Source organism: Chlamydotis macqueenii, chromosome 4 (genome assembly GCF_036417535.1).
Source record: "Chlamydotis macqueenii isolate bChlMac1 chromosome 4, bChlMac1.mat, whole genome shotgun sequence".
Lineage (NCBI taxonomy): Eukaryota > Metazoa > Chordata > Aves > Otidiformes > Otididae > Chlamydotis > Chlamydotis macqueenii.
Window position 1 is genome coordinate 84,410,259 of NC_141559.1, and position 22,337 is coordinate 84,432,595.

A 22,337-nucleotide genomic window follows, 5' to 3' on the forward strand; every position below is an offset into this window, starting at 1 on the left:
GCGGCAGGATACCCAGAACCGGAGGCGGGAGGTGAGCGAGACCAGGGATGCCTCATGTTCAGAAACCCCCCGGGAGAGGGGAGGCTGGGGAGGGGCGCAGAGCTGCCCCGCAGGGGTTTTGGGGCCGAGGGAGCCCTCGCCTGCGGTGTGACGGAGCCCACCCTCACTGGACCCCTGCGGCCCAAGCTGTCCTCGGCTGCAATCACAGACTCCAGGCCAGGAGCAAAGGTCACAAAACTTTATACAGGAGAGACCCGCAAGCAGCCTCTTGGCCCCACGGCGCGGCTGCCCTGGGCGCGGGGGGCGCGGGACAGGCAGGGCCGGTGGCCCCAGCCCCACGGCAGCCCCCTGGGAAACACGGGATGAAGGGCAGGGAGGGTCTGCACGATGCCCCCAGCGCAGGGCCAGCGCTCCCCGAACCCGGCTCTGTCCCTAGGGGAGATGCCGGGGCCCGTCCCGTGGCCGCTGGCACCATGGCTGTGGCGCAGAGCTGTGCTGGCCGCAGTCTCTGCCCGCGCCTCCCTGGGGAGGGGGTCGGCCCCCACAGCAGCACGGCGTCCCTGGGGCTCCCCCGTCCCCGGTGCTCACAGCCAAGCCCAGGCGGCCCCGCTGCGGGGGCTCCGGTGGCTCCAGCTCACTGCAGCACGCAGACCTCCCTCTCCTCATCCTCCCCGCCGGCCGCCTCTCCCAGCGGCTCCGGCACCGCCGGCATGTCCTCCGCCGCCACCACCTTCTCCCGCAGCTCCATCAGCAGGTCGCGGCTCTCGCTGGGTGGCAGGTTGCTCAGGTAGTACTGTGGTGCCAGCTCCACCAGCCTGCGAGGACGGGGCATCAAGGAGGGGCAGCCGGCACCGGGGGCTCCCTGGCACGCGACAGACCCCACCTGCCCCCGGGACAGGCAGCCCGGACCCCGCACCGCGCCCCAGGGCTCTGCTGTGCTCCCGGGCCGGCGCCAGCTCTGGAGCCATGTTGGGATGCCGCCAGATGCGACCCGTCCCTCCCTGTCCCCGAGGTGCTCACATTTGGGGCTGGATCTCCGAGACCACGCGGAGGCAGTTGTCCTGCGAGATGGTGAACTCGTGGTAGAGGACCCAGGGGGGCAGGCACCGGGGGGGCTGCCGCAGCAGGTAGCAGCAGGCAGGGGGCAGGTGGGCCACGTGCTTGTGCGTCAGCATCACGTAGTTGCCGGAGCCGTCGATGTCCCGGGCCACCTGGGGAGCAGAGCGCGAGGGGAGCGGGGCTGGCCAGCACGACCCCCCGCCCCGCCGCCCGGCCCCTCGCGGCCCCCCGGCCCACCTTGAGGAAGTAGCCGGAGATAAGCGCTCTCTGGACGTTGAGCACGTTCGCGTCAGTGCCGAAGGCGGGCGGCGAGACGGGCAGCTCAATGCGCCGCATCACCTCCAGCAGCTCTGCCCGCACGATGCCCGCCAGCCGCAGCGCCTCCCCGCTCACCCCGTGCTTGCGGCACCAGCCCTCGTCTGCGTTGTCTGCGGGGAGAGCGGGGTCAGCGCCGCGGGGACGGGGCTGGAGCAGCAGAGACCCCGCGCCAAAGTGGGTGGGCTGGGGGTTCATGGGCCGCAAAACCAGGCACTGCTGCTCCCACAGCCACGGCAGCGGGGACAAGGGACCGCACGGAGCACGGCCCCCAGGCTGGGGCTGGGACCCCCTCGCAGCCAGGCCAGGGCAGCGGGACAGGGTCAGGAATGCGGCTGCAGTGCTTGCTCCCGCAAGGAGCAGGGGACACGGGGGCAGCGGCGGGACACCGCGGCGCCCAGCCTGCTCCAGCCGAGCCCCAGCCCTGCACTCACGCTGCTGGAAGGCGTTGAAGATGTTGATGAGGGTGAAGTGGTCTCCGTCCGGGTGCAGCAGGGCCCGCCGGCGCACGGTCACGGCCTCCTCCAGGTGTGTGGAAGGGGGCAGGAAGCACGGGGAAGCTGGGGAGGGTGCGGAAGGAAGGTCACCACACGGCCCCCAGCACCGCCCCCGCTGCAGAGCGTGCTCCGAGCCCCCGGCGTGGCACCTGTGAGCATGGCGGCCAGGCTGACCATCTCCTCCACGCAGTCGAACTCGCAGGAGGCGATCAGCGCCTTGGCCAGCTGGGGGTCCAGGGGGAATTCCGACATGATGATCCCCACCTCTGACAGGTTCCCGTCGTCGTCCAGGGCGGCCAGGTAGTCCAGGTCCTCCAGCGCTTGCATCAGCGACTCGGGCGCTGGGGCGGGACGTCAGCTGGCTGCCAGCACCAGGCACCCTGCCCGTCCGCCTCCCGCACCCGCAGGACCTGCAGCCTCTCTCCAGGGACCACCCGGGCTGCTCCGACGGCCAGGGCCACCCTCCGGCTCCTCCCGCCTGGCTGCCCCCACCACGTGCCCCCCGCTCCGGCCCCCCCATGCCGTACGGGCCCTTCTGCGCCCCGTGGGCTCTACCTGGCCGGTCGAGGAAGTCGCACTGGCCCATGTCGGCGATGTCCAGGCGCTTCAGCAGCAGCACGAGGCGGCTGAGGCTGGTCTCGCTGACGTGGGGCGCGGGGCTGGGCGGCAGGCGCTGCTCGTAGAAGGCCTCCGAGTAGAGGCGGAGGCAGGTGCCTGCGGGAGAGCGGCCGTGAGCCACGAAGCGGGAGGGACGGAGCCCAGGGAGGGGGCAGCAAGCGCAGGCAGGACGGGAAGCGTGCTGGGCCACGGGCTGCCTGGCCCCCGCGGGGTGGGACGACAGCCCTGTCCCGCTGGAGGCACGCTCGGGGGATGCCCGGGCCGGGGCTCTCACCTGGGGGGCTGCCTGCGGCTCGCTGCATGCGCGACTCGGCCTGGCTCTTGCTGATGGGCCGCAGCACCTGGGACTCTGCGCGGATGCGGGGGTTGTAAACCTGCAGGCGAGGCCGTGAGGGGGGGCACCCGCAGACGAGCCCGCACCTTCGCCCAGGGCCCCCCCGCCACCTCCCCAGGGCAGGGCCCGGGCCGAGCAGAGGACGCAGAGCCTGGCCCCTGCCTGCTGCTGCTCAGCCCCCCGTCCCGGCACCCCCAGCACCCCGGCAGACTCACGCTGCGCAGCTCCAGCCCCGAGTCGATGACGAAGCGCACGGCCCCCAGAGAGAAGGACGAGTCTGCGAGCCAGTGGGTGACGATCACTCGCCTTTCTCGGCCGCTCTCCTGCAGCGCCTCGTACACCTTCTGCGCTGCGCGGCCCACGCCGGGGTGCAGCGGCAGCACCAGCAGCGGGCCCAGGCCCGGGTTCAGCGCCACGGCCTCGGTCTGGATGGCCCCGCAGCACTCGGCGATCTCCTGCGGGGACGGACGGGGGACGTGAGTGACACCCGCTGCCGCCCGGAGCCGCCCCATTTCCAGGACAGGGCGCTGCACCGTGCCCTGCAGCCGCCTCCCGGTGCCCTGCGGGGAAAGACCCCGGGCCCGCAGCCCCTCTGCAGAGGAACCCCAGTTTAACCCCCAGCACCCCTCGCTGTCCTCAGGGCTCCTTGCACACAGCTGAGAGGGATCCCCCAAACCTTCCCCGTTCCCCCCTGCCTCGTGGTGCGGTGACCTCCCCGGGAGCCAAGCCGCGGGCTCCTGCAGCCCACCTGCTCGCTGGCCATGAAGAGCAGGACGTGGCCGGGCTCCTGCCGCCGGTGGATGTCGAGCACGGCCTGGCAGGCAGCCGCCACGCGGCCGCGGGCCGGGGGGTCCCTGTAGAGCAGCTGCGGAGGGGGCCCGGGCCCCGGCACCCGCACCACGGGGGGGTCCCCGCAGAAGGCGCGGAGCTGCTCCTCCATGGCCGGTGAGGTCACCACCACCACCTTCAGCGCGGGGCGCTGGCGCAGCACGTCCTTCAGCAGCCCCAGCAGCACGTCAGTGGGCACCGTCCGCTCCTGCGCCTCGTCCAGCACCACCACCCCGTACTGCCGCAGCAGCGGGTCCGACGTCATCTCCCGCAGCAGCATCTCGTCCGAGCAGTACCTGCCGGGACCGGCCTCATCAGCACGGGGCGGCCGCACGGACCCCCGGCACCGTGGGCCGCACCCCCAGGGGTGTCCCCGCACGCAGCCCCGGGGGAGCATGCTGCGCCCCCTCCCCAGCCCCGGGAGGGCCCGGGCAGGGAGCAGCCAGCTTCGTCACTCCTCCAACGAGGCCAGGCTGGATTAAGAGATTACGCTGCTGCCGGGGAGCTCAGCGGAATTAGAGCGCGGTGCGACGGGCGCTCCCGGCACGGGCAGCCGCGGGGGCCCCGTCCCCTACCTGAGGATGGTCTCGGTGGTGCAGCAGTCCTCGTGCGGGACGCAGTAGCCGACCTCGTGGCCCAGGTTCAGGTCCATCTCGTCCGCCACGCGCAGGGAGAGGCTGAGCGCGGCCAGGCTGTGGGGCTGCGTGCAGGCCACCAGGCCGTGGGCGAACTGCATGGAGAGCGCGTACTCCGCGCACCACTGCGGGATCTGCAGGGCCAAATGCCGCTCAGGGCCTGGGGACAGCCGGGACGTGCCCCTCCCGACCATGGAGCGGCGCCCGCGGTGCCCCCCAGGAGCAGCGGACCCAGGCCCGGGTCGACACACGTCAGCTCTTCCCACTTCGGGTGCAAACACCGCGTGTGAGGGGTGCCGCTGCACCAGCGCGTGGGATCAGACACTCCACATGGACCAGGGCACGTCCCCCCGACTGCTCAGGGCACGGTGGTCCCAGGGCCCCGCAGGGATCGTAGGCAGGGTGCCTGCACCCAAAAGCAGCCCGGCCCCGGGGCCAGACCAGGCCAGGGCCCACACGAGGCCTTTATTCCCCAAATCCGGCACCCTGCGGGTCAGCCGGTGCGGCGGCTGCAGCAGAGTCACACCCAAGGGAGGTGGTTTGGGCAAGCGGCCCTGAGCCCGCTGCCAACGCCCCGACAGCCGCAGCAGCCAGCAGCTGCCACGCGGGGACCCAGCCCGCGTCCAGCCCCGCAGAGGCCGCGGATCCCCTGCAGCTTCCAGGCGATCCCTCCCCGGGTCAAAGTCCCTGACGATGCCTCCGGGTGCCATGTCAGGGGCCGTCAGACAGGACCAGCTCCCCAGGGCGGGTGGGTGCGATCCCGGCCCCCTGACCCACCGCCGTCCAGCCTGGCCACCCACACCTGCCACCGTCGTCCCGTGTGCCCGGGCCCAGCTCTGGGGAGGAGCCGCTTTCCCCTCCGTGCGCCGTCTCCTGCGCCCGCCTGACGCCCTGCGCCGCTGCGGCAGCACTTCCCGCTCGTGCCGAGGCTTCGCCCGGGGCCGCAGCGCCCGCCTTGGCGCGTCCAGGCACGCGACCGCCCGGCTGTGCCAGCCGCGCCCGACACCCAGCTTCCCGCAGCGGCGCGCTCCCAGGTGCCGCAGTGGAGCCAAAGCCCGTCACCCCCGCCGGCTCCCCCACAAGCTCCGACGCTGCCGTGGGGTCGGGGAGCTGCTGCCCGGCCACAGCCCCGGCTCCGTGCCCCTGCCCGCAGCCCCGCGGTGCCCGGGCTCCCGCCTCCCCACTCCACCGTGGCCCAGAGCCCGCCAGGACGCGGCGAACGCGTGGTAACGCCGCGCAGAGGGCTGGTGGGAGCAGAACGCGCAGGGCCTGCCCGCGCTGCTCTGGCAGGGACGATGGCCCGGCAGCTCCCGTGCCACGGGGGCTGCGGCTCGCTCGCGTGGAAGCGGGATCCATGCGCAGGCCCTGGGGGAAGGACCTCGGCGCAGGACCCAGCGCCGCAACAGCGGTGCCGCGGGCGCCGAGTGGGAGGGACGGGGACCCAGCACCACAACAGCGGTGCCACGAGTGCCAAGCAGGAGGGACGGGGACCCAGCGCTGCGACAGCGGTGCCGCAGGTGCCAAGCAGGAGGGACGGGGACCCAGCGCTGCGACAGCGGTGCCGTGGGTGCCGAGCAGGAGGGACGGGGACCCAGCACCACGACAGCGGTGCCGTGGGTGCCGAGCAGGAGGGACGGGGACCCAGCGCTGCGACAGCGGTGCCGCGGGTGCCGAGCAGGAGGGACGGGGACCCAGCACCACGACAGCGGTGCCGTGGGTGCCGAGCAGGAGGGACGGGGACCCAGCGCTGCGACAGCGGTGCCGCGGGTGCTGAGCAGGAGGGACGGGGACCCAGCACCACGACAGCGGTGCCGCAGGTGCTGAGCAGGAGGGACGGGGACCCAGCACCACGACAGCGGTGCCGCGGGTGCCAAGCGGGTGGGACGGGGACCCAGCGCTGCGACAGCGGTGCCGTGGGTGCCGAGCAGGAGGGACGGGGACCCAGCGCTGCGACAGCGGTGCCGCAGGTGCCAAGCAGGAGGGACGGGGACCCAGCACCACGACAGCGGTGCCGCAGGTGCTGAGCGGGTGGGACGGGGACCCAGCGCTGTGACAGCGGTGCCACGGGTGCTGAGCAGGAGGGACGGGGACCCAGCACCACGACAGCGGTGCCGCGGGTGCCGAGCAGGAGGGACGGGGACCCAGCACCACGACAGCGGTGCCGTGGGTGCCGAGCAGGAGGGACGGGGACCCAGCACCACGACAGCGGTGCCGTGGGTGCCGAGCAGGAGGGACGGGGACCCAGCGCTGCGACAGCGGTGCCGTGGGTGCCAAGCAGGAGGGACGGGGACCCAGCACCACGACAGCGGTGCCGCGGGTGCCGAGCAGGAGGGACGGGGACCCAGCACCACGACAGCGGTGCCGCAGGTGCCAAGCAGGAGGGACGGGGACCCAGCACCACGACAGCGGTGCTGTGGGTGCCGAGCAGGAGGGACGGGGACCCAGAGCTGCGACAGCGGTGCCGTGGGTGCCGAGCAGGAGGGACGGGGACCCAGTGCTGCGACAGCGGTGCCGCGGGTGCCGAGCAGGAGGGACGGGGACCCAGCGCTGCGACAGCGGTGCCGCAGGTGCCAAGCAGGAGGGACGGGGACCCAGCACCACGACAGCGGTGCCGTGGGTGCCGAGCAGGAGGGACGGGGACCCAGCGCTGCGACAGCGGTGCCGCAGGTGCCAAGCAGGAGGGACGGGGACCCAGCACCACGACAGCGGTGCCGCGGGTGCCGAGCAGGAGGGACGGGGACCCAGCACCACGACAGCGGTGCCGCGGGTGCCGAGCAGGAGGGACGGGGACCCAGCGCTGTGACAGCGGTGCCGCGGGTGCCGAGCGGGTGGGACGGGGACCCAGCGCCGCGACAGCGGTGCCGCGGGTGCCGAGCGGGTGGGACGGGCCGCTCAGCTGGGAGTGCGGCGGGCGCAGGGAGAGGCCATGGGCAGCCCCGTGCCGTGCTCCCAGGCAGCAGCATGGCCCGGCTGCCCCGGCGCGGCCCCCCGCTCACCTGGGTGCTCTTGCCGGTGCCGGGGGGCCCGGACACCAGGACGATGCCGCTGCTGCCTTCCAGGTGCTCCATGAAGCTGTACTTGGCGGTCCAGACCGGCAGCTCCCGGCGCCGCCGCAGCAGCTCGTAGTAGCGGGAGGAGAAGGGCAGCCCGTCGTAGGGGTTCACCTCCAGGTCGCCGTCGCAGCCCAGGGCTGGCTCGTCATCCTCCTCCTCCTCCTCCTCCGGCGCGGAGCCGGGGCCGCTCTGCCGGGGCGGGGAGCCAGGGGCCCCGCGGCCGGCCATGGCGGGGACGCCGGCACCGGAGCTGCTGGGGCGGGCGGGAGCTGGAGCGGGACGGCCGGTGCCAGCGGGCCCGCCTGTGTCCCGGGCAGCGGCGCGGGGCAGCGTCCCGCCCCGTCGGGGTCGGGGACCAGGCTGGGCCGGGCGCGGGACCGGGCCGCGGTGCGCGGAGCGGGGGGACGGGCAGGGGGCTCAGACCGGGTCACGGAGAGCACGGCGGGGCGAGGGAGGTGCGGGGGACTGGACCGGGGCGCAGGGGACGTGGGACGGGGCGGACCCGAGTGGCACGGGCCGTGCCGGGCCGGGGGGGCACCGGGCCGGGTCGGGTCGAACCGGGCACCTGGACACCGGGCCCGGACCGGGGGCGCGGGGCGGGGCCAGGCCCTCCGACTCAGCCCCCGAGCCCCTGAGCCGCGGCTCCGGCTCCGGTTCCGGTTCCGGCTCCGGCCCGCCCGGGCCGCCGCTCACCTGCGCGCGCCGCCGCCACCTCGGGCCCTGCCTCGGGACGCCGTCAGGTGACCGCGCGCTGTCACGTGGCCCGGCCCGCGGCCGCCAATCAGAGCGGGGGGGCGTTCCCCGGCCGGCGGCGCGCGGCTCCGTGCCGGGCGCGGCCCTGCGTGCGTGGCGACCGGACGGGCCGGGCTCTGGGGCCGCGCGCAGCCCGCGGAGGAGCGCGGCCGCCCGGTGCCGCTGCCCGGCATCCCGTGCCCGGGGCCCCGCGCCCCGAGCGGGCACCCGCAGCGTGCGCCCGGCGGGGGCCGGCAGGTGGAGCTGCCAGACCGGCCGACGGCACGGGGCAGCCCGGCACGGAGCTCCCGCCCGCACGGCCGGGGCCGCGGGGCAGACCCGGGCAGGGACCGCGCGGTTCGTTGGGGACCGGCCCGGGCCCCAGTCCGAGAGACACCCGCCGGCCCCGGCAGCCGCGCGGCGTGCCCGTGCCGTGACCCAGCCTCGGGCACCGCGGTGCGGGCGGGTCCGTGCCGGTGCGGGACGCGGGGCAGCTGCCTGCACGTCCCGGCCGTTGCCGAGGGATGGCAGTGGCTGCGGCTCCGCCCTCGCACCTCGGCCCCGGGCAGCGGCTCTCCCGCCGCAGCCCCGCCGGCTCTGTCCTGCCCCGGTGCTCCGCTGGCCCTGCCGCCGCGCGGGAGCGGACCCCCGGGCAGAGGGCAGGCCGCCGGCGGAGCAGTGATGACCCCGGGTTATCCCCCCGACTCTCTGCGCTCGGGGGCCCTCAAACCGTCCCGGCCCCCTCCTTGCTCCCCGGTTCCCCTGTACGCCGGCAGCTAACCCAGACCCGCTCCCGCTCCCCTTCCCGCGGGGCTCCTGCCCCCTCCGCCAGCTCTTCCTCGGGCTGGAGGGTCCGTGAGGACTGCCTGGAGCGGGCTTTGGGCCAGGGCTGTCTGCCGTGGGGCCAGGGGTGACCCATGGGGTGCGGGACCTGCACCTGGGAGTGACCGCTGTGCAGGTTCAGGCGGGCGGGGGGAGGTGGGGGCCTGCAAGGGGGGCGTGGGCAGCCCAGGGAAGGAGCCCGACGCTGGGGGGGCCGATGGAGAAGTGGTTCAAACTGCGGGAGCGGCAGCCTGGCTGCAGCAGGCCAACAGCAAGCGTCGGGAGGGGGAACGGGGGTCCCGGGGCAGCGTGGCCGTGCGGGGGGAGAGAACCTGGCCAGTGCTGTGTCGGGGCTGAGCAGGGCTGGGGGACGAGCGTCCGTCCCAGTGAACCCGTGGGCACCGGGCAGCTGGCGTTTGCAGTGGGCAGGAGGAAGGAAGTAGCTGGTGCTGAACCGTTGCTTCGCTCACCGTCCTGGTGCCGCAGGGGGCGGAGGGCTGGGCTCGAGCCCGCGTGCGGCCGTGCACCACGTTGGCATTCGCACCACTGAGCCTCGTGCACGGAGGGATGGGACAGGCCAGACCTGGCTGGGGAGGCAGAGGCCTCATCCTGGCAGTGCTGGTCCGGAGCCGCGCGGTGGCTGCAGCGCACGGTGCCCTGCGAGTCCCTGTGCCGTGGAGCACCTGGAGCCACACTTGCTCCATCCTCCGGGCTCCAGCCCCGTGTCCCGCCGGTGCCAGGCTCTGGCAGCGGTGCTCAGCCAGAGGGGCTTGTGGTGCTGCAGCATCGCCCGGGGTGGCAGCCCCGTTGTGCCCCGCAGGCAGGGCTGGTGGCCCGCTCGAGCCTGGGCCCGTGGGTGGGCAGCGTGGTGGGATCCCGGGGGCTTTGTCCCTGCCAGCCCTGCCCTGGCCCGTGGGGAGCACGGGGCGGTGGGGTGGGTTCCTGCAGCACCCAGCTGTGTGTTGAGGAAGCGGAGGTTTGCACAAGCCGGGTGAGATGCACGTGACCCGGGGAGCGCGGCAGGAGGAACCAGCAGCCGCCCCTCGCAGGGCCCCGGTCCCCACGGCACAGCCAGCCATGGCCCCGTGGCTGCCCACCAAGGAGGAGAAGTATGGCGTGGGTGAGTGCAGGCTCCGAGGCTGAGTGTGCCCCGAACCCTGTGGGCTTCCCCAGCTTGCCGGAGAGGTGCAGGGCTGGTGGGACAGGGCGCTCATGGCTGGGGTGACGCTGACGATGCCCCCAGGCTGTGGTGGCCCTGTGGCAGTGGGCTGTAGAGTGGCAGGCGGTGGCAACTGGGTGGTGATGTGGGGCAAATGGTGTCAGTGGTGCTGGGCTGAGTGGGGCTGGCAGCAGTGTGGGGAGGGCTGGTCCCCGTGGTGCTGGCGCTGGGTGGGCCGGTGGGTGCACGAACGGACGGGAGGTCCGTGGGGGTGGCCCAGTGCAGGTGTCGGTGGGACCCACACACCCAGAGGCTGAGCACGGCTGATGCTGGGTGGGGACGGGGAGCTGTGGGGCTGAGCTGGGCTGGGGACAGAGCACTGGGCAGGGGGCTCAGCACAGGATCTGGCCCTCCCCTCTGATGGGGGTCTGGGCTCAGCCTGGCTGTTGCAGGGCGGAAGCCTCCACCCAAGGGGTGGTTAGTTCGTTAGCGGGGATCGTCACTCCTGTGTGACCGGCTCTCAGGGAGGTGCCCACCGCCACCCCTGTCATTTGCCCTGGGTCCCAGCTGAGGCTCTGCTCCCAGCCCCTGCGCGGGTGACGGCAGAGCCCCGGGCAGCCCCGCTCCAAGCGTTACCTCCCCAGCCCCTGCGCGAGCCCACCTCCCCGTGCCCCGCGCCGGCCCTTGCAGCCCTGCACCTCTTCCCGTTTCTGCCCAGGCTGTTTCCCGTGCCCTGCCCTCGTGCTGCCAGCAGCATCCGGAGCAAGGGCTGAGCCCCCCGGGGTCCCAGGCAGCACCGCGAGCGGGGTCTCCTCACGGCTCCTGCTTGTGCCCGGTGGGCACTGACGTCCTCCTGGCCTGGCTGGGGCCTGGGGGTGGGAAGGGGCTGAAGGGGAGCAAACCCACTCTGGGGCTGGGGGCCGGTCCAGGCTGGCTCAGGGTCCTCGTGTGGGGGGCAGGAGGGGTCCCGTGGGACACTGGGGCTCCCAGCGCTGCGAGGTGAGCCGGGGCCAGCGCGAAGGGTCTCGATGAGCTGTGTGGGTCTGGGGGCATTGCGGTGTGAGCTGGCCCTGGCCGGGGCTGATGGTGCACACAGGCAACGTCCGGCAGCCCCCCCCGGGCACAGGCACGGCTGCAGGGACCGTGCCGTGGTGCGGAGCGCGGCCAGCGCCAGGGCTGCTGCTCCAGACAGAGCCGCCGCTGCCCCCGGGACCAGACACAGCGGCAGGACGAACCGCAGCCCGGCCCGCCGCCGCTCACGCCCCGGGAGGAAGCTTCTGGCTGCCAGCGAGCTCCTGCTCCCCGCGACGGTCCCGCGGCCCCCCGCTGCCCTGCCACCAGCTCCCGCTCTCCCCGGGGACTGGCCTGGCCTGTGTGCCCCTGAGCTGGCAGCCCTGGGCGGGGCTCGGCGGGCGGTTGCCTCCCCGCACCGCTTGCGGTGGGATGGGACCACCGGACTCGGCAGTCGCTAGGGCCCGTGCGGCTGGGCCGGGTGCCCGGGGTGCGGGTGACGGGAAGGGTGCCGGAGGGGGGACCCTGGGTGCTGGACAGGGGGCTGGCGGCTCCTGCCGTGCCCCGCGCCGCGCGGGCTGTGCGGCTGGGGTCCCGGGTTCCCTCCCCAGCCCTGCTCCGCTGTGGCCAGCGCTCCTCTGCCTCGCACCGTGCCTGCTCGGGGGTCTCATGCCGTGGGGCACGCTGCCCCGAAGGGGCACGGGGGGGCTGTGCTGATAAGGGGGGTCTGGGTGAGGGTCCCCTCCTCACGGCTGCCGGCCCCTGTCCCCGCAGCCGTGTGGAACTTCCCGCGCACCAGCGAGCATCACCTCCCGCTGCAGATCGGGGAGACGGTGCACATCCTGCAGGCCTCCGAGGGTAAGGGGCTCCAGCAGCCCGGGCCCCGCGCCCTCCCGTGCCGGGGGAAGCTGGGCTGGGAGCCCGGCTGAGCCCTGGCCCGGGGGCTTCGCGCACCCGCTCTTGGCCACGCTGCTGCAGGCCGCTGACTCCCCCAGGCCCGCTGACGGCGTCCCCCTCCCTCCCCTTGCAGGCTGGTACCGTGGGTACTCGCTCAGGAACAGGGCTGTCCGGGTAGGTGAGGGGCTGCTGGGGGCTGGGCTGCGGCGGGGGGCTGTGGGCATGGCCGGCGGCTTGCCCCATCCACACTGGGGGACGTGCCAGGCACCCTGCGGCACTGCCGGGCTGGGACCCTCTGCGAGACCCTCGCTCCCGGGGCAGTGGACCCCCAGTCGTGGTCCCCCAGGGTGGGCTGTCTCCTTCCCAGCCCGGCCCGTGGGTGCTGACGGCTCCGGCTCCCCCAGGGCATCTTCCCAGCATCGCTCATCCACCTGAAGGGCGCCGTGGTGGAGCGCAGGGGGTAGGTACCAGGCGCGGGCACTGATGAGTGGGCACGTCCGCCTGCCCGGAGCGGGGGTCCGCCTGGTGCTGCGGGGCTCCAGGGCTGCCTACACCTCTCCCCAGGGTGGAGGAGAGCGTGGTCCCCACCGAGATGCCCATGGTGCAGGAGATCACCACCACGCTGCGGGAGTGGGCCACCATCTGGAAGCAGCTCTATGTGGTGAGGGGCAGGGGCCTGGGAGGCTGCGGCCAGGGCTGGCGGGGACACGCGGTGACCCTGCACCGCTGCCCGCAGGCAGGGCAGACAGAGCGGTACCGGCAGGTGAAGCGGATGATGTGCGAGCTGATGGAGCGACGCTCGCAGCTGCTCTCGGGGACGCTGCCCAAGGATGAGTTGCTGCAGCTCAAGAAGGAGGTGACCGGCAAGATTGACTACGGCAACAAGTGAGCGCGGGTACAGGGCGCGGGGGGCTGCCTGGGCCAGGCCAGGCCGGGACTGCACCCTCAGACCCCACACCAGCCCATGCCCGAGGACAGGCGAGTCCCGGTGGGATGCATGGACCCGTGTGCCCCTGGCCCAGCTGAATGCCGCATCCCACCTGACCCTGTCCCGGCCTCCGCAGGATCCTCGCACTGGACCTGGTGGTGCGGGACGAGGATGAAAACATCCTGGACCCCGACAGGACCAGCGTCATCAGCCTCTTCCAGGCGCACAGGAAGGCTGCGCAGACCATCACCCAGCGCATCCAGGAGGAGATGGTGAGAGCCCTCGCTGGCCCCTCCGTGCCGAGGCTGCTGCCCCACGTGTGGCCGTGCCGTGGGGCTCAGCGCCCTTGTGCCCCGCAGAGCCCGCAGCAGAGCACGCTGGGCTGCAGCGCCCGCCTGGCAGCTTTGCCCTCCCACAGCCTCTACCTCTGCGTGCGCAACTTCGTCTGCAACATCGGCGAGGAGGCGCAGCTCCTCATGGCGCTGTACGACCCTGGCGAGCAGCGCATGATCAGGTGCGGCCCCAGCGGCGCAGGACCAGGTCCACTGCCGGACCCCTGCCACCGGCTCGGCTGGGCTGGCAGCCTCCCGCCAAGCTGGGCCGGTCCGTGTGCCACAACTGGGGCCACTGGTCGGACAAGGGGTCTGCGTGGTGGGAGTGGGCAGGGTCCAGGGACGCGAACCGGGGCCCGAGCGGCTCCCCACCCCTGGCTGAAGCGCTCCAGCCCATGTCTGGGTGCTTGCTCGTGGGCTGCTGGCCAGCAGCCTCTGCTCGGCTGGACCCCCGCTGCGCCCCGGCTCTGCTGCCCGGCCCCTGCCGCGGGCTCCTCACCCCTCACCTTCCCTTGGCAGCGAGAACTACGTGATCCGCTGGGCCAGCACGGGCGTCCCCCAGGACATCGAGCTGCTCAACAACCTCAAGGCCATCTTCACGGTGAGCGCAGACCCTGGGGAGCAGCGCTGCTCTGCCCTCAGAGGTGCCCCCCCCGCCCCAGCATTTCAGATGCACCCAGCGCCATGTGCGGGGCTGCAGCCGGTGTCCCCCTGCAAGCAGCCGCTTGTCCCCTCTGCCCTCTCCTCCTGTGCCCCTCGGCCCCACGGCTCCTGCGCAGCCCCAGTCCTGGCAGCGGGACGTGGGCACCCGCCGTGGGGCTGGCCCCAGTGGCCTCCCCTCCTGGGTGCAGGGCTGCTGGGGCTGTTGAGGTGCTCGTGTCCCCATCTCTGCTCCGTCCCCTGCCTGCAGCCTGGCTTGGTGGTCCCTGGCAGGGGCAGGAGGTGGCTTGGGCAGTGCCTGCTGACTCAGCGTTCTCCCCTGCGCCAGCAGAGCTGAGCGGACCCTCGGGACGGCCCGAGCAGAGCTGTCGATGCACAGAGGAGCCGGGAAAATCGGTGCTAATGAGCAGCATCAGCACTCCCAGCCCTCACGGTCCGGCTCCCTTGCCTCTCGCCCGCTTCTGACCCGTGCCCACTGCTGGTGTCGGCCGCGCGTCCCCGTGTGCTGCGGCGTGACCTGGCCCCATGCTGCAGTCCCATGCTGCAGCCCCACGGGAAGGTTCTCACTCAGGGGCAGCACCCGTGGGACCTGACCCCACCAGGTGCCTGGAGCTGGGGCGCATGGCCACCCCACCAAGTCCCGTACCCTGTCAGACCTCCTCCCTCCAGGCAGCGTGCCCTCCTCGGCCCGTGGGTGCCCCACGGGACCATCGGTCTCCACAGCCCTGGGATTGTCCCTGTCCCTTGGTGTGGGGCAGCAGGGCCGTGTGCCCACCAGCTGAGCCCCTCTGCAGGGTATTCCCTGGCCCCTGAAAGCAGGGCTGGGCACCAGGAGGAGGGACCCGCGGAGGCTCCGCACCCTCCAGTTCATCCTCCCGCGCAGCCCTGGGTATCCCGCGGTCACCTGGTGCTGGCACATCCCCATGCAGTGCTGCCGGCTCCAGGCTCACGCAGCCCCTCTGTCCCCCAGGACCTGGGCAGCAAAGACCTGAAGCGCGAGAGGCTTTTCCTGGTCTGCCAGATCATCCGGGTGGGACGCATGGACCTCCGGGAGACCTACAGCCGCAAGCTCAGCACGGGCCTCCGGCGGCCCTTCGGCATCTCGGGTGAGAGCAGGATCTGCCGCGGGTGCTGGGAGGAGACCCCAGCCCTGCCTGAGCCAGCACCCCCGGCACCCACCCCACCGGGCTCCGTGGGGCTCACTGGCCTGGGGGTGCGGCGGTTCCCCTGCGGCATGGCCCCACAGTGCACCCGTCCCGGCAGAGGAGAGGTCCCAGCCGTCCCTCCTCGCTGCGTGGCGCAGGGACCCCGGCCCGGCGCTGCCGGGTGCCCCACGGAGCAGCCCCGGCCCCTCCATGGCTCCTGTCCCCAGCAGAGTGGGGAGCCCCCCCCGCCTCAGCCCGTGGCCCTGCTCTGGGTATTGATCCCCGCTGGATGGACTTGCTGGGAAATTATTGATTTTACTTGGCCAATTAGCGTGCGCTAGGAGCTGGGCCACAGAGGAATTACCGGGTGAATGATGAACGTGTCGGCAGCTAATTGCGCTCGGAGCTGAGCGTGTCCCTGGGAGGGGCAGATGGATCGTGCTGGTGCCCGCCCTGCAGCGCCCCGTCTGTCCCGCACCAAAGCCCCTGCCCGTGGGCGGTGGGGAGGCTCTGGATGTGGCTCGTTTTGGTCCAGATCTGCCCGGGAGCTTGGAGGTCACCTGTGGTGGCTGCGTGCTGTCCCAGGGGCTGGAGAGGATGTGGGGTGCGTGGTGTGAGCCCTGCAGCCAGCTCTGCCTCGGGGTGGCCGGAGGAGCGTGGGGCGCGGAGGGGAGAGCCCGAGGGGTGGGCTGTGCCCTAGCACGGGACCCTTCCCCGCGCCGGGGCCGGTTGATGCTGGTGCTGCTGCAGACCTCTCAGCGGCGTTTCGTGGAGGGGCTGTGCCGGGATGCCGGGTCCCAGCCCGCATTGGCAGCACCGGGTTTCTCCCCGCTGAGAGCCCCGCGCAGCTTGGTGCTGCCTGGCATGGGGTGGCAGAGGAGTCTCGGTGGGCACAGTGACTGCCGCGCACCGCACCAGCCAGAGCACAGCGGGGTCAGTGCTGGGGGAGCAGAACGGGACAGAACGGCCCTGGGTGCTGCTCCCAGGAGGATTTGGTGCAGAGGACCACGGCGCTGGGGGCTGCCGGTGCCTGTGGCAGCCGCCCCACACCGCTGCCTCTGTGCTGCTGCAGTGATGGACATCACGGACATCACCAAGGGGAAGTGCGAGAGCAACGAGGACAAGCAGCACTTCATCCCTGTGCACCTGTGAGTCCTGGGGGGCCTGCTGGTGGCCGGTGCCCGGCCATGGGGAGCAGTCGTGCGGGGTGTCCCGTGTGTGCCTGGCCACGAGCTCCTCCGAATCACCCCGCTCTGGTGCTTGCAGGGCGGCTGCTGACAATGACTTTCTTCACAACATGATCAGGAAAGCGGTGGAGGGGAAGGACATCAACCACAAGGGACAAGGTAGAGCCCCCACCACCCTGGCATGGCACCACGCGGCACGGCTCAGGCTGAGCTGGCGCGGGCTGTGGAACCGACGTCCCGTGCCCTGTCCTGGCAGGGTTCTGGGTGTCCCTGAAAATGCTCTGGGGAGACCTGAGCCAGGTGCGCAAGGACCATCCCCACCTCGTGGACCGCAGCACAGTGGTGGCACGCAAGCTGGGCTACCCGGAGGTCATCATGCCAGGCAAGCGGGGCCGTGGGCTGGACCCTCCCTGGGTGGTCTCTGGGGGGGTTACGGCGTGCCCTGCTGCAGAGGGGACCTGGCCTCGCTGACGGGGCTGTTTCCCCAGGAGACGTCAGGAACGACATCTACCTGACGCTGGTGCAGGGCGAGTTTGACAAGGGCAACAAGAAGACGCAGAAGAACGTGGAGGTGACGGTGTGCGTCTGTGACGAGTCAGGCAGCATGCTGCAGGTACGGCAGGCGCTGGATGGGCCCCAGGGCGAGGGACCGTCCCCTGCGTCACCCCGCCTCGGGCAGAGGCAGCAGCTCCGCGGCACAATGGTGCGGGTGCCGACACGAACCCGCTGGCAGAGCCTTGGGCTGCTGGAGCCCCTGAAGCCGTCCTGTAGAATACAGATTTGGAAAAGGGGAGGGAAGGGATGGAGAGAAAATCGTCCTCCCTTGGGGAAAGCCAGAACCCCCAGCCCTGCTGAGGACCCCAGGTGCAGGGGGTCCCAGCTTTCCATGTCCCCAGGGCGTCAGGAGGGGGAAGGAGCCCCCTCCTCCTCCTCCGTCCCGGCCCGTGCCCTTCCTGTGGGGCAGTGGAGCTGAGCCGTGCCTGGCCCTGGGGACTGCATGTCCCTTGCTGCCTCCCTTCGCAGGCTGCACCGGGCCCCCTGGAGCTGGAGGGGACAGGGATGGGCATGGGAAAACCTTTCGCTGCCCCTCTGAGCCCGGCTGGAAGGGACAGTCAGAAAGACGTCCCTGCGCTGGCCGGGTTGTGTAAAGGGGCACCTGTGCTGGGGGGCTTTGGGGGGGCTGCGGCAGGGTGAGCTGGGCAGGGGAGAGCAGCGTGGGGGGCTGGACCGCTCGGGGCTGGCCCGGGTCAGCAGGGGATACAGAGTTCTCCAGCCCTTCGAGTTCGTTTGATCCATAAGGAGTAAGGTCAGGAGCTGACTGTGCAGCGTCTGCGCTGCTGCCCTCTCCGCAGAACGTGATTTTCCACGGCGCAGGGGACAGGCCGGCGAGCGAGTACCGCTCCGTGGTCTACTACCAGCAGCGGCACCAGCGGTGGATGGAGACAGTGAAGGTCGGTACTGGCCTCGGGGCGCGGGGGCTGCGGGGGGACTGGGGCTGCAAGCCCCCGAGGCTGCGTCCCTCGCTCCCGTGCAGCTGAACTGAGATGCTGGAGGGGGGCTCCCAGCCAGGGCCGGCTTTTCAGGGGCAACATCCGCAGCTTCCCCGCTTGAGGGGGGCAGGAGGTGCTGCCAGTGTCACTGCTCGGCCCCGGGCTGGAGACCCAGGGCGCCCTGCATCGCTCCTGCCGTCCCCACGCGCTCGTGGCCGCATGCCGCCAGCCCCGCACAGCCACCTGTGTTCCAGTTCAGCCCCGTTAATTGCCAGGAAAGCACCTGGGCTTGGCTTTAAGCGGCTGCCAGCTCAGCAGAGCCTTCGCCCGAGCATGGGGGGGCCTTGGCCAGCCGGGTCGCTCAGCCCCAGCCCTCCGGTCCTCACGCGGCCGCGCGTCCTCTCTCCCAGATTGCCATTCCCATTGAAGACGTCCACAAGACCCACCTGAGGTTCACCTTCCGGCATCGCTCCTCCAGTGACTGTACGTGCCTCCTTCTGTCGGCTCCTCCTCTGCCGACCTTCCCAGCAAGGGCTGCGAGGGACGCGGGCTGGCGGCAGCTCGGGGGCTGCAGGGGCGGGAGGGCCCGTGCGCAGCCTGCATCTCGCACGGTGCGAGGATGCTGTGAAACCTGCATTCACGTGTGGACGGAGCAGAACAGGGGTGACAGCTTCCTCCCCGCTGCCCGTGGTGATCTGGGCACCGCTGCCTCTTGCATGCGGCTGCTGCCCAGGTGCCTGGCTCTTGGAGCGCCCGTGCCGCATCCTGTGGGTTTGGCTGCAGCATGCGGCCAGGAGGATGGGCTGCTCCCGGGGCGGAGGTGCCGCTGCCAGTGCCTTGCAGAGCTGAGAACCACACGCGATGGGACGCAGCGTGGCACATCCTGCGCCTGCGGCTCCTTCCCCAGGGCCACTGCGGAGACAGCAGCTCAGGCTGCCGCTTGCCGCTCTGGCGCTGTGCGGGCCAAGCGCCGCTGATCGGCTCCCCACTGCCTGCCTGCCCGGGGAACGCGTGCCGGCTCTCGGCTGCCCACCGGCTGGTCGCTGCCATCCCTCCCCTCTTTCCCTCCCCGAGGTCCCCAAACGGCAGCTGCTGCCTCTCCCAGTGCTCTGGGGAGACCGGGGGTCTCGCTGAGCGTGGGTGCAGCCTGTGGGCTCTGGGAACAGAAAAGCGATTTCCCTGGGTGCTCTGGCTGCCGGAGGGCTGAAGCCCCCGGCCCCTTCCCTGCCCGCACCGTGCGTCCTCAGGCTCCTCCTGCGCCGCCTCACCTCGCCCCCTTTGTCTCTCCCAGCCAAAGACAAAAGTGAGCGGATTTTCTCCATGGCCTTCGTGAAGCTGATGCGCCCGGACGGCACCACGCTGCGTGACGGGGAGCACGACCTGGTGCTGTACAAGGTAGGGGGCTGGCAGCCCCCCCCTGAAGTGGGGAGGTGCAGCAGGGCAGCTGCCTGCGCGGGGCTGGGGTCCCAGCCACTGCCCCAGCTGCCACACGGGTGGCACACACACAAAGTCCCTGGGGAGTTTGCAGCCCCTTTCTGTCCTCGGTGTGGAGGCTCCTGCCACAGCTCCCTGCCCATAGCAACTCCATCCCTGCGCTGCTCCCATGGGAATGACAAGTTTTGTTTAGGAAAAGGTAACCTGAGTGTGTCTGACTTGGGCGGGAACGTCCCCGGGAAGATACGTGCTGCGCTTTACCTGATTTCACCAGCGTTTTGCTGCCTGAAATTCCGTAGTTTTTCTTCTGAGAGAGCAGAGGGACACAAGGAGGGAGAACTCACTGTTCATTTGTGAAAACGCAGGCGGCTCTGGTGCCGTGGCGTGACAGACCCCCTGAACGCGCTGCCCCCCGCCTCGGTGCCCTCCTCTCCCGAGCTGGGGATGGCAGCGGGAGGTGCAGGCTGGCCCTCGCTGCAAGCATGGGCGCAGGGCCCTGGCTCTGTGTCGGCACGGCTTCAGCATTCCCCGCCGGCAGTGGGGCTCCAGCCTTCCAGCGACCTTCCTGCCTCAGCCCCTTGGTTGCTCTGGTATTTCACTGAAGTTTTCCCCTGATTTTTCACGCTGTTCCTGGTGATGTGACCACAGTCACTCAAGGCAGACCCGTCTCCCTTCCCAAATCCCGCACCTTTTCAGGACGACCGGATCTGTCTCCCGCCTGCTGTGGCAGCCAACGCTTCCCATGACCCTGACGGAGGAGTTCCTCCTCTCCATCACACATTTCCCTCCAGCACCCCGATGCTGCCTCTGTAGCGACGTGCGCTGCGGCGGGTGCACCGAGCGCCTCCGGCACTCGCTGGTGCTGCCTGGGGCAGCGGGGTCAGACCCCGCACATCCCCTCCTGGACGCGTTTTCTCCTCGAAGGGTTGGTGCTGCCCTTGCTGAGCCGTCCGCTCACCAGCGTCCTCCGTCCGAGCCGGTGAAAGCGGCCACGCGCCGCTCTGTCCTCTCCCGGCTGACTCCTGCTCCTCCTGGCAAACACCGGGGCTTGCTTCTGGGAGTCAGAAGCTGTTTCATCTTTTTGTCTTCGTTTGCCAGAGGAATGGGAATTATATGCTTTTAGCTCCCCAGACCTCTCGGTCTCATGCTGGTTGAGAGATGTCTGAGATTAAGCCATTTACCCTGCGAGGCTTAGCTGCCCTCGGAAGAGGCGCAGTGCTTCCTGCGAGTCAGCTGCCGCTGCGGGTGCGCTCGGCGAGAGAAAGGCCAAGAACAAACAATTTTGTGCTCTTCACCTGACCTTCAGCAGGAAGAGTTTTATCGCGCAAGGTTGCAGCAGGGAAGGATAAACGCGCTGCTGCCGCGCTGTAACTGAGCGCTGGTGAGCTTGCGGCGGCACGGCTGCGGTCCGTCACCATGTGTCTGGCCAGCTCTGGATTTCCACCATGTCCCCGCCTTGCAAAGGAGCAGGGAAGGGTCATTTAGGAAGCCACCCCAGTGAGTCCTCCTAGATGTGACGTCTTAATTCTTCAACTTCAGAGTAGGGGACGCACAGGAATGGGCTGTTCTGCCGCCGTGGAGAGAGACCCCAGGGTGCTCGGGCAGAAGTGTCCTGTCAGGCTGGTGACAGAGATACTGTGGGACTGCGCCGGCTGTGCGGTCGGTGTCCGGCTGTGCGGCCGGTGTCCGGCTGCGTGTCCATCCCAACAGCAGTGTTCAGGCGCATGTTCCGTTCCCGGTGCGCTGCTGCCCAGCCCCAGGCTCCTCTGTGCCGCTGGCCTCCCTCCGCGTGTTTCCTCCTGCCAGTTCTTGTGTACGCCTGAGCAGCACGGGCCAGGATTCGGCATCTCTCCCAGTCGGGTGTCCCAGTTGAGCAGGGGTCCCCGCGGAGCCCCATGGGGAGCAGCTTTGTTGGGTGCTCTGTTGAAATTAACGTTGGGTGCGTCGATTCCCCTGTGCCGGCTCCCGTGTCCCAGCAACTCCTGTGACCCCGCTCTGCCTTGCAGGGCGACAGCAGGAAGCTGGAGGATGTCAGCGCGTACCTGGCCCTGCCATCCGTCAGGAACCTCTCCGAGCCAAAGCTCCTCTCCGGCTCCTCGTTCCGCGTGAGCGGGGGTGCATCTGGCTTAACCGTGTCTCCCCGGGACAGCTTCCAAATCTCAACGCTCGTCTGCTCCACGAAGCTGACCCAGAACGGTGAGTCCTGCTCCCCGCAGGGCCGTGCCCCCATCACACCGGTGCCTCTCCACCCGCCAGACCGCTCATCGCCCAGCTCCCGTCTGCCGGCACGCGCTGGGCGCTGTGGGACGCAGTGCTGCTGCTGCTGTGGGAGTGCTGGGAGGCTGTGGCTGGGAGCGGGGAAGGCTGGGCCCTGCCCGTCAGCGCAGGGACCCGACCTGCCCAAAACCCGTGTGGTAAACAGAGCGTGCGCCCACCCGTCCTGGGGCCTGGCCAGGCAGGGAGCGGCTGTCATCCCCTCGCGCGGGGGCCAAGCGGCAGCGGGTGGGTGATTTACAGCCCCGCGTCAGAAGGCGAGAGCGGGGGGACGGCGCAGGGCGTGGGGAAGCTCGGCTGCTGCCCGCGCTGGGGTGTGTGCCAGCACCGGCCCCTCCAGCATGGTGCAGCCGAACTGGGGCTCCCTCCAGTCGCAAACGGCCCCGACCCAAAAACGAGGGGATAGCAGGAACGGTGGGCATGGAGCTAGCGCTGCCCTCGCCCCGTGGCCCCGCCACAGCAGCACCCTGCGCCATGCTGCTCCGCGCCCATGCCGCTCCGATGGGACGCGGTTTGCTGCAGGCTGTTTGCGGATCGCTGGGTCCGTAGCTCCGGGCTGTACTCAGGGAGATTCCCGTTCTGTTCTCCCCCTCTATCAAGGCTGTCTCTCAGCTCTTTGTCTCTGGAGCCCTCTCAGTTAGCAGCAGACCGTTTTCCGAGGGGGGGAACAGAACCAACAAGGGGCTGTGAGTGTTTCCGGGCGCTGTCCCGCCGCGCGCTGCGGGCAGTTGGCCTTTCCTGGCTGCGAACCCTCGCAGACAGCAGTTGATCTGCTCCTGCTCCCGGGCGCCGAGCCGCTGCCTGGGGCTGGGTGCTGCAGCGAGCGGCCCAGCGTGGCTGCCGAGGGCTTGGTCACCGCCCCTGGGCATCGGGGTGGGAGCTGGGGCTCCTCGGCTCCAAACCCCGTGCTCTGGCAGCCAGCACGGG

The 22,337-nt window shown here is 71.1% G+C and overlaps 2 protein-coding genes across 2 annotated transcripts in view; one reads left to right on the top strand and one right to left on the bottom strand.

Moving 5' to 3' along the window:
• Nucleotides 1-488: 488 nt before the first annotated feature.
• On the bottom strand, nt 489-8,006 carry DQX1 (DEAQ-box RNA dependent ATPase 1). Its single transcript, XM_086747391.1, has 11 exons — nt 7,283-8,006; nt 4,227-4,420; nt 3,572-3,947; nt 3,039-3,278; nt 2,764-2,863; nt 2,427-2,585; nt 2,021-2,212; nt 1,809-1,934; nt 1,297-1,487; nt 1,021-1,211; nt 489-815 (listed from the first exon to the last, which is right to left on the bottom strand). The coding sequence occupies exons 1-11, from the start codon at nt 7,565-7,567 to the stop codon at nt 635-637; spliced, it is 2,235 nt and encodes a 744-aa protein (XP_086603517.1). The 5' UTR covers nt 7,568-8,006; the 3' UTR covers nt 489-634.
• Nucleotides 8,007-9,889: 1,883 nt separating this feature from the next.
• LOC147601092 (dedicator of cytokinesis protein 2-like) overlaps nt 9,890-22,337 on the top strand; it is a 62,778-nt gene continuing 50,330 nt past the window's right edge. The window contains exons 1-18 of the mRNA XM_086747702.1: nt 9,890-10,013; nt 11,838-11,921; nt 12,094-12,134; nt 12,365-12,420; nt 12,525-12,621; nt 12,697-12,845; nt 13,025-13,160; nt 13,248-13,402; nt 13,740-13,821; nt 14,851-14,986; nt 16,098-16,173; nt 16,292-16,371; nt 16,469-16,594; nt 16,701-16,825; nt 17,565-17,663; nt 18,113-18,185; nt 18,994-19,097; nt 21,143-21,332. Coding sequence (XP_086603828.1) covers nt 9,890-10,013; nt 11,838-11,921; nt 12,094-12,134; nt 12,365-12,420; nt 12,525-12,621; nt 12,697-12,845; nt 13,025-13,160; nt 13,248-13,402; nt 13,740-13,821; nt 14,851-14,986; nt 16,098-16,173; nt 16,292-16,371; nt 16,469-16,594; nt 16,701-16,825; nt 17,565-17,663; nt 18,113-18,185; nt 18,994-19,097; nt 21,143-21,332 — 1,933 coding nt within the window. The remainder of the gene's footprint in view (nt 10,014-11,837; nt 11,922-12,093; nt 12,135-12,364; nt 12,421-12,524; nt 12,622-12,696; nt 12,846-13,024; nt 13,161-13,247; nt 13,403-13,739; nt 13,822-14,850; nt 14,987-16,097; nt 16,174-16,291; nt 16,372-16,468; nt 16,595-16,700; nt 16,826-17,564; nt 17,664-18,112; nt 18,186-18,993; nt 19,098-21,142; nt 21,333-22,337) is intronic.